We start from the raw sequence: 9,879 nt of genomic DNA on the forward strand, positions 1-9,879 counted from the left end.
GATTTCTATAATAATTACTTATGGCCTCTAAATTATTTGCGATTTATATAATAATTCCTTGTTAAACATTAACTTCATATGATTGCGTACGTTCCGTACAATTAAACATTACCAGATCTAATGAATGCAAGGAAGTTAAGTATCAATGAGTAAATAAAGTGACGACTAATATAAAAAGCTGCAAAATCAACGTTTCTTTGGTTGCTGCCGATTAGAAGAAGAATGTTCAGAAGAAAAAGAGCGGCGCAGCGCCCTGTACCAAAGATGTGGGCGTGACACGTGTGGGACGTAAACACAGCGGCGAGGCACCACCACCACTATCACCAGTCAGGCATCTTTGGTAGGCTGTTACGTGGTGATTGTGTTGTTGTTCTGCTCTTGGCTGGCGTGTGACAGAATCTAAGGTTCCATGGGAAGGTACAAGAGCATTACGTGTGCATATTGATATTACTGCATTTGTAATGTGAGGGTTGCAGCAGTGGTGTGTGGCGCCCCTTGATGCAAGGAGCTGTGGATGTTGTTGAGTGGTTCACCCACCGACAGGAAGACGTGTCCCTCGGCTGACTTGGGGAAACCCTTGAAAAATCTTGACACATTTCTGTCTGGCTCATATTTGCTGAACATTTATACAATCACTTAACACTAAATTTTCCTCAGGTAATATGGAGATAAACTTTGCCTACTGTTTTCGAGGCAATGACTATTTATTTGTGGGCAATATATAATGCTTTTTCAAATCGAGATATATACTTTTTTTTTGTCAGAAACCACAAAATTAGACGACCATAACCTAATCTAAACTAATGTAACCTAACCTGACCTATCAAACTCTGCCCGGAAATAGTCAGTGCCTCGGAATTGTGAACAGATGGAGCCACAGCAGACAGCGCAACGCCTGCAGCCATGGGTCCGTGAGGCTAGGCAGTAATTCTCAAACACTTAGAGGGGGAGGGTGCTGTGCAGATGTTTGTCAGTTCATTATTATTATTATTATTTATTCCTTTTTTATTGTTTTATTTATGTTTATTTTTATTTTACTTTTTTATCTATATTTATTTATTTGTTTATTTATTTATTTATTTTTTGCATTTAACAAGTTTTCAGAAGTTGATATATATATATATATATATATATATATATATATATATATATATATATATATATATATATATATATATATATATATATATATATATATTACATGATATTCTACAAACTTAATTCTATCTGATATGTAAAAGTATTAACCTCAGAAGACACTAAGGTTATCTCCATATCATTTTCCTGTTTTGGTTTACCATCTTACTCTAGGTAGAGCAAACTTAAGTAGCAGTGTTATTTCACTTCACCATAAAGGTCTTGAGAGCTGAGAATGTTATTTTTCCATAGTGTAATTAATTTTCAATTATTTATGTCTCCTGCATTGAGAAATAGAGCCGTACAGCTTGCCATATGAATGTATCTTTTTTATTTTTATTTATTGTTTATTGATCTATGTTTTTATTATTTTATTTATGGTACTAATTTTTTCTGTAATTCCATGACCAACAGTACTCTAAGAATTCCCATCAGAATGGCTTACCTCACTGCTGGATGACATTCATGTTACCCTTTTTCCTCAGATTGCCAGATCAACAACATGAAGACCAACACGCCCCCAATGTCCCCAGGTCCTCCAGGGGACAATGAAGATGATGAAAACATTGATCTTGGAGAAATACAAGAGGTGAGTTAGTCTCAGCTTAAAAAATTCTAAAACATTTCACATGTACTCCTTTATATTATTTGTTACCACATATACATACTTATGTAAAAAGAATCTTTTCAGCTTTCGTTATCAGATGGAGAAAAGATAGAGATGAGTTTTAGGGTGAATGAGGGAAGAGAAGTATGGATAGCCATGAATGGAGTGGTTTTTTTTTTTTTTTTTTTTTTTTTTTTTTTTTTGAGAGACACCAGCCAAGGACAACAAAAATCCAATGAAAAAAAGAAGCCCACTGAGATGTCAGTCCCTGAACAGGGTCCAAAGCAGCTGTCAAAAATTGAAGGGTAAGTGTCTCGGTTGCTTGGAATGAACGAAAAGAGACAGTTATATGAGGAACTTTATTGTATGGAGCTGAGATACTGACTGTGGATCAGGAAAGAATAAATAACTTAATGTAATGGAACTGAGGCTTCTAAGGAATGTATGCGGTGCACAAGTAACAAGTGTGGACTGAAGAAATGAGAAGTGTGAAGGAACAGTGTTGCAAAAGGGTTGACTGACTGAGCTTACCAGAAAGTAATACAGTGTTCTGGATGTGTATAGAGGATGAGGAAAGGGTGACTGGTGAAGATAGGTGGATTGAATGGATGAAAGAAATTTACAGCTAAAGAGAGGACCATGAAGGAGATAGATGGACAGTGGGAAGAGCTTCACATGCAAGGGTGATGTGTTCGGAACTGGGAAGAGTGGCTGTACATGATTGGGATGAGACGAGAGGAGTTGCAAAAGTATGAGCAGGACACTGGGTAGGAAAGGGGATACTTGATCTGCTGTTAGGCCCTGGTGCAGGAGAGTCAGGTATGCTGTACAATTGACCTTGAATTGGCAACATTTAATCCTAAATACAGTGGTACCTAATGATTTGAACTTAATTGGTTCTTTTGTGCTGTTCAAATTGGAAATGTTTGAATTGGGAAGCAATTTATCCCATTCAAATTAATGTAAAAAGAATTAATTCATTCCAGGTCCCAAAATCCCTGTTTTTTTTTTTGTTTTTTTTTATGGGTTTATGTTGTGCTCTAAACATATAATTGAATATAAATAACCCAAATTATATATAGAAAAATGCAGTGAAAGAAAACAAGAAGTAATGTATATTTCCCCATGTAAGATAGCACTTGAATCATCCTGAAAAAAGACAAAAAAAAGTGGGTCATCCAGTGTGTCAGATATAAAAACAATGACCTTAAAATTTTACACAAAATACCATTGTAAATAAACTCCAGCTTCAAAATGATGAGGCATCAAAAGTTCCTAGTGTCTTCAGTCTTGAAAACAGTTGTAGTAGTGTACACAATATTTGTTTTGCACTAAAATTTCTCTCTCTCTCTCTCTCTCTCTCTCTCTCTCTCTCTCTCTCTCTCTCTCTCTCTCTCTCTCTCTCTCTCTCTCTCTCTCTCTCTCTCTCTCTCTCTCTCTCTCTCTCTCTCTCTCTCTCTCTCTCTCTCTGTGAAAGTAAGAACAATCCTGAGAATTACTAAATAAAGTGAGACCGATAGAGAATGATAATGGATTTATACAAGTGAGAAAGGATGAAGTGAAAATAACATAGAATAAATGAGAGGGAGAGAGAGGGAGGTATCACTCCCTTGTCCCTTATCTCTGACAGATAAGGGGAAGGGAAGGTGACAGGGACAGAGGTTTGAGAACAGATAAAAGAGGAAGGGAGAGGAAAGGAACAATGGGGGGAAGAGACATACAGGGAAGGGGAGTACATGGGGCAAGGAAGTGGAGAGAGAGAGAGAGAGAGAGAGAGAGAGAGAGAGAGAGAGAGAGAGAATGCAAGGAGGAAGGATGGATGGGATAGAGAGAGAGAGAGGAAGGAAGTGGGGAGAGATGGAGAAGAGGGGCAGAGAAGGGAGAGGGATGGAAAGGGGAGGAGGGGAAGGAAGGGGGGAGAAGGAACACAAGAGGGACTGACCAAGTGGGGTCACTTGAACAGGTGTTTGTGTTCAAATTAGAGGACAAAATTTGTTCGCCAACCCTGTTCAGATTGGGAGCTGTTTGAATTGGAGGATGTTCAAATCAAAAGGGATAACTGTACTTTGAAACTGTATTCTCACATTCACTTCCTTTTCAGACAGTGCCACTAGTGATTGAAAGTGGTGACCATGGTGCCAGATTTGAATTATTTTATTTTATTTGAATACTCTACTTTGTAAAATTTGTTTTATTGTTTTGTTAGAGGTCGTTATACACTGTTGACTGGGATTCCTCTACGCAGCATATACTGGGAAAACAGCAATTTATGTGTCAGTCACTGTGTTATCATCACCTATACTCCTTGCTGTGTGTGTACATTTATCATCTATATTTTTTGTTTTTTTGTTATCAGGTCATTGATCTGAACGAGGGCAACCTGGAAGAACTGACTGAAGAGGAGGATATGGAGGAAGAGGAAACAGTTGTTGACATGGCAACAATAGTTTTCTCCAAGCACGAAGGTATGACCTTGAGCACATGAGTATTTAAATACTGTGATGTTAATTGCATTTATATGATGGAGTCACTCAAGTTAGCAATTGTAACTTGATACCATTGCTTTAATATCCATTCATCAGAAGGAACAACATCTTACATGACTCTGCATCACTTCACATTAATAAACTTACCTAAATACATTACACTAGAGCAACCCAGCCAATATTAGTGCATTGTGCTGCTCTCTATTCAATTTTCATCTATATTTTCACTTTGCCTGAGATATTTTGCAAGAGTCCAAAAGATATTGCATCATAATTTTTATTTATGAATGTACTAGAACTCCTGTGAATGCCTTCAATACAATAGTTACTTTGCTATATGCATGATTTTCTGTTATAGCCTTTGCATTTACCTGCATATTAATTTAGTCAGTGACTTCAAACAATGAAGGCTGTTGATTTCATGATATGCTGTTAGTTATGATTAGTAACAGATTGATTTATAAGGTTAATAAAAACTTGAACTTTTGCTCAGGTTCTGTGTTCACGTGTTCCATCTCACCCAGTGGGAGTGTGGCGGCCACTGGTGGGGAGGATGACTTGGCCTACGTATGGAAAATCAGTGACGGGGATGTCCTTTTCACTTGCTCTGGCCATAAGGTAACTGTTTCTTGATGTCACTGCCTGCTATTTGGGAGTTCCTTGAAACATGACTGTGCCAACTTTCAAAACTGCTTATTAACCAACAAATAATTTTGAAGCTTTTAATAATGTTATATTTGTTCAATTCATGTTGCTTCCTGGTCTTTTGTTAAGATAAGAGTGTAATAATTTTGTGTTGTTTGAACTTGTTTCTTAGGACAGTGTGATACATGTGTGCTTCAGTCATGATGGAACACTGCTGGCAACTGGTGACTATGCTGGCTACATCCAGGTGTGGGAAGTGGCCTCCTCTAAGAAAGTGTGGGAGTTTGAAGTGGGAGAGCTTGGGGTAAGTCATCATCATCATCATGAACATCTTTCTTCAGTTATATCCTTTGTAATTTTTTGGGATGAGGACTGCTTTCTGACACTGTTTCCATATTAGCATATGTATTCTAATGATGAAAAACAAGAAGCAAAAGTTAAAGTACCTAAATTTTGCAAAATACAAGAAAAGAACACAAAAGGGATGACAAGGATGAATGAGAGAAAATGGAAAAAATTTTCCAAGGCAGTTGAACTTAACTTCATTCTGCTTGAATTGAAATATTTGCCTTTTCTCAGTGGTTGAATTGGCACCATGCATCCCACGTGTTGCTGGCGGGCACAGCTGATGGGGAGATGTGGATGTGGCTGGTGCCTCACGGGAACACACGCACCTTTCCCAGCTATGGCTCTCCTTCCCTCTGTGGTGCTTTCCTTTATGATGGTGAGTTGAAATACTTTATTTGTTAAGCAGATCCAACAAGAACATCAAGAGTAGATCATTGCCAGTGACAAGAATCTAATATGTATGTTAACTTACTGTATGTTTGTCTCTCACTTCAGGAAAACGAGCCGTGGCAGGCTATGAAGATGGTAGTGTTCGGGTGTTTGACCTCAAGAGTGGACAGATGTTGCATCAACTGACTGATGATTCAAATGATGTTTCTCCAATTATCAACATTGCAGTACAGAAGGATGATGCTTTAGTTATTTCTGGAGCTACAAATGGCAAAGCAAAACTGTTCAGCATTAATAATGGAAAGGTTAGAAGGGGGATTTTTAAAATGTAATATTTTAAATGCCCTGTTGTGCACAGTAATTTTATACTTAGGTCTTCAGGTGCCATTAAATGGTAGGTTTATAGCAATGGTTTCCAGACTGAAGATTGCAAGAATCTGTTGAAGGATTAGAAAGTAATTCTTAGGTTCTCTTGATGCGAGTTCTTAAAGCTATGTGATCCTGATCATATACCATTTTTTGCTTTTCTCTTTTTACTCTGTGTCAACAAGGGTGTTGCTGGGCTAGAGATCTTCACATCTTGTCCATTTACCAACTGTTGAAGGATATTCACAGTTAAAGCATTGATTTGCATCTTAAGGGTAGCTGAGTTCCTGTGTGTGTGATGACTGGCACAGAGCTGAGCTCAACTTTATTTTATTCCAATTGTGGAGAACACAGAGAGTTCTCAGGATGGCAGAGTTGTGTGGAGGCCTCAAGAGATGTTTTCTACAGATATAATTCTGTAGACACCTCTGAAGCTTGCTGTAGGCAATGGAGAAATACTACAGTCAGCATCACATTCATGATGGCTCTGATATGGGTAACCATGGGGTGAGGTGACATCAGGTGTGAAAATTTGCTGACTTTGGTTTTGGGACATTCAAATGTCTTGGCCCAACCAGCCACTGAGTACCAGTTGTTGATATAGCCACAGCATAAACCCTTGTTATTTGGGCTTACTATGGTCATAATCATCCCAATATTTTTTCTTCCTGTAAGGTGATAGACTACTTCCATGTAGAATCCTATCATGGTCTGCTTTGGCATATGGATATTGATTCATTAATTGATACAGTATTCAGTTGAATCCTTGTTGACACCTAAATACTAAGTAAGCATAGATTGATGAGAAAGCTTTTGGATACTATATATGATCTTTATTCTGAAAGCCATGTACTTTACATGAGATCCCAAAATAATACATGGTATTGAATATCAGCTGTGATGCCTGGACATCCTTGTGTTATATGTGAAGAGCTGTGCTGTGACTCCTGCTTAGCATCATTGCACCTAAGGGCACCACCTGCCACCTCATGAAGTTAGATGATATAGGCAGAACCACCTTGCCTGTCCAGCACCGATGAGTTTGCTGTACATGTTTCCATTCTTAGCTTTCTGCACGTTGACTTTATCAATTTGGTAGACTTATTATTCCATGTCTGTATAATCAATTAATTGATTTCAAAAGTAAGTCCATGATGCTGGAGCCATATTATTGGTACTTTTAGTGATTGAATTTATTCTTGTACAGCTTGTTGGAAGTCTCAACTGTGAGGTATCACAAGCCACAGATGAGGGAGCTGATGCTGATATAGATAACACTGTGGAGGCTGTCTCCTTCTGCCCCCAAATGCCTAACGTTGCTGTCACCGCCACGTTGGCTGGCTACATCACAATATGGGATGTTTCTTCAAAGGTACCATATTTATCCATCCTTGAAAGTATGATAAATTGATTATATAAAGGGCTTCCATTTATCAAAAATGTCTCTTTTATTACATACACCCCATCAAAATTAGTAAAAGACTTCTCATTGTTTTCAGTTTTGATGTCATGAATTGTTAATACGTTTCTTTATGTAGACCATTCGATACACACTGAGCCAAGGCTGTGGCTCATCGCACCTCGCATGGCATCCTCAAGAGCCAGTGTTGTTCAGTGCCGGGCTGGATGGTGCAGTGCGTAGCTATGACGTGCGCTCTGGGGAACCTCTCTCCAAGTTTACAGGACACGATGAGAGCATTCTTTACTCATCTATAAGCAAGTAAGTATTTTGTAATTACTAAATATGTGTTTTAAGTTAAGCATTTGATTTATAATTAATTCAGCATATATCAGCACTTCCACAGATTGTGTTCAGATATTGTCCATATAATCCATCTGCATAAATCATCTTTGCCATTTCTCAGCTTTCTCCTTATTTATATCTGCCTTTCCTTCAATAAGTATCTTTTGAAGTGTGTCATTTGCTGTCAATATCAGTCATCCTAATTTCTGCCAGCATTTTGAAAGACATCCTTTTTGTATGAGTCAGCCTTTGCATGGATACTTGTGAAGCAGCGTGGTCAGGGCTTTTTTACTCGTGTTCTAACTATTCTGCTTCTTCATGGGTTGCCTTCCAGCTATTCTTCTTCATTGGTTGGCCTCCAGTTGTACTTGGTTCACCCAGTTTTTCCCATCCTTTCCATCAGGTCAGAACAGTATATTTTGTCAGTTCCCATCACATTAATGGGGTTTACATTCCAAGTCTGTTTCCCAGCTCCACATGTGGTCTCTTGCAGTACCTCCACATGTTTTTTAGTACACTTCCTCCACTTCACATCATCTTCCAAGGTTTCACTGATTTCATGTATTGCCATTGTTTGTATTTTTATTATTGATGTTTCCATAAATATACAGGAAAAAAGTTGCGTGTATACAAAATATTTTAAAGTTAATATTCTGTATTAATTTCTGTAAAAAAAATAAAAAACTAATATTTATGTATTCACTTTAGTTGTGAAAATGAACATTGGTGCTGTTTTGCTTTTCAGTGATGGGTCAGCTCTCCTCACAGCCTCAGATGACGGGACAGCTCGAGTGTTTAAATTGTCCTGATTTGTTACCTTTGTTATAAATAAAAAATATAATCTTTGTAATAAATAAAAAAAAAAAGAAACATTGAAAAAAAAATTATTATCTTTTAATTCCCTTTAAGTACTTGGTATGAAAACTGATGAGCATACACCACAAGCACTCATCATTTAACAGGTGGCTCCTCAGTGCAGGAGGAAGACTGAAGCTTGGAATTCCATTTCCATCCCTATTCTGTAGAACACCATGGTGCTTTGAGACGATCTGTCATACTTGGTCAGGATTCACAGGAAAGCAATGTCAAGTCAATGTCAAGCTGATCTGGGTAATAATGGAACTATGAACTAGAAGAAGTAAAAAAAAATACAGATGAAGAAAGTCATTGCGCTCTCCTTCCTGCCACTACACTTCTCAAACTACTTGGAACATCTTCACTTGAGTGTCGAGAACTCTTTTGAGCTATGCCTGAAGGCAGAGTGACGCTTCCCGAGTCTTGTGTTGCCTTGAGTGAAGAGGGGAGGGAACTCGAGACAGGAGGGAGGGAAGGAAGGAACACGAGTGAGCGAGGAGGGGAGGAGGGAGGGAACTTGAACGAGCGAGGAAACTTCTTGCACCCTCCCTCCTTCCTGGTCAGACTTCTTGACAACACCCCTCACAGGAATGGAAAGGCGTTTGAAAGTGTTGGAAGACGTGAAGGATGGCCGCCATGGTCTGCAGCGTGTGCGTGAAAGTACGTTCGAGCATCCAACATTATACAATTATACATCGAATAAATACAATACATAAAAATGCATTTGAATCAATAATAACAGTAACAATAGTAATAATAAAGTAATAACCAGTAGTAGTGAACAAGCCAATTACCACTTGCCGCAGCGAAGAAGCTAATGATGGCAGTTTGGTGAGGACAAACTCACCAATCAAACATTCACGTATATGATCTCTAAAACATCACTTTAATTCTCACCTCAGTAAACTTAACGACCCGTCAATTAGCAAACTTTTTGTTCACTTGGCCACGCAAATAACCGCGTCTGGCCAGCATATTCATGTCTCACCTGCATTCTAGTCATCTGTTCAACCTAATCACCTCACCTAGTCAACCTAATTACCATCTGGTCAGTCTAATCACCTCGCCTCACCTAATCATATCACCTTACGTGGCCAACCTATTAACATCAAATAGCAAAGCCTAACCTAATTACACCTGGCCAACCTAATTATCTACCTTACGTATCCAGCCCACTCACTCATAATATCACGAGTTACCCACTTATTCCACCAAATGAGTAAGTTACCATTCCTTCCACTATCAAATGTTTACTTACTTCTTCAGCGCCGCACCACGAGATCTCCGCCATTTCGACCTCT

At 38.5% G+C, this 9,879-nt stretch overlaps 1 protein-coding gene across 3 annotated transcripts; it reads left to right on the forward strand.

Moving 5' to 3' along the window:
- Window positions 1–183: 183 nt before the first annotated feature.
- Window positions 184–8,607, forward strand: LOC135108390 (angio-associated migratory cell protein-like). Of its 3 annotated transcripts, none has more exons than XM_064019332.1 (10): window positions 184–340; window positions 1,623–1,726; window positions 4,101–4,209; window positions 4,724–4,848; window positions 5,048–5,179; window positions 5,455–5,599; window positions 5,719–5,918; window positions 7,187–7,351; window positions 7,518–7,699; window positions 8,469–8,607. In XM_064019332.1, exons 2-10 carry the CDS (start codon window positions 1,640–1,642, stop codon window positions 8,530–8,532), a joined length of 1,209 nt encoding a protein of 402 aa, XP_063875402.1. In that variant the 5' UTR covers window positions 184–340; window positions 1,623–1,639; the 3' UTR covers window positions 8,533–8,607. The 3 variants fall into 3 exon arrangements, with proteins under 3 accessions (XP_063875402.1, XP_063875403.1, XP_063875401.1); XM_064019333.1 differs by having other exon boundaries at window positions 277–417; XM_064019331.1 differs by lacking the exon at window positions 184–340 and adding an exon at window positions 885–907.
- Window positions 8,608–9,879: the final 1,272 nt, after the last annotated feature.

The sequence above is a fragment of the Scylla paramamosain genome, chromosome 17 (assembly GCF_035594125.1).
Source record: "Scylla paramamosain isolate STU-SP2022 chromosome 17, ASM3559412v1, whole genome shotgun sequence".
Lineage (NCBI taxonomy): Eukaryota > Metazoa > Arthropoda > Malacostraca > Decapoda > Portunidae > Scylla > Scylla paramamosain.

Coding starts and splice junctions, on each gene's coding strand:
- LOC135108390 (XM_064019331.1), top strand. Junction 4,210..4,723: donor AGTTTTCTCCAAGCACGAAG/GTATGACCTTGA, acceptor ACTTTTGCTCAG/GTTCTGTGTTCACGTGTTCC. Junction 5,600..5,718: donor TGGTGCTTTCCTTTATGATG/GTGAGTTGAAAT, acceptor CTCTCACTTCAG/GAAAACGAGCCGTGGCAGGC.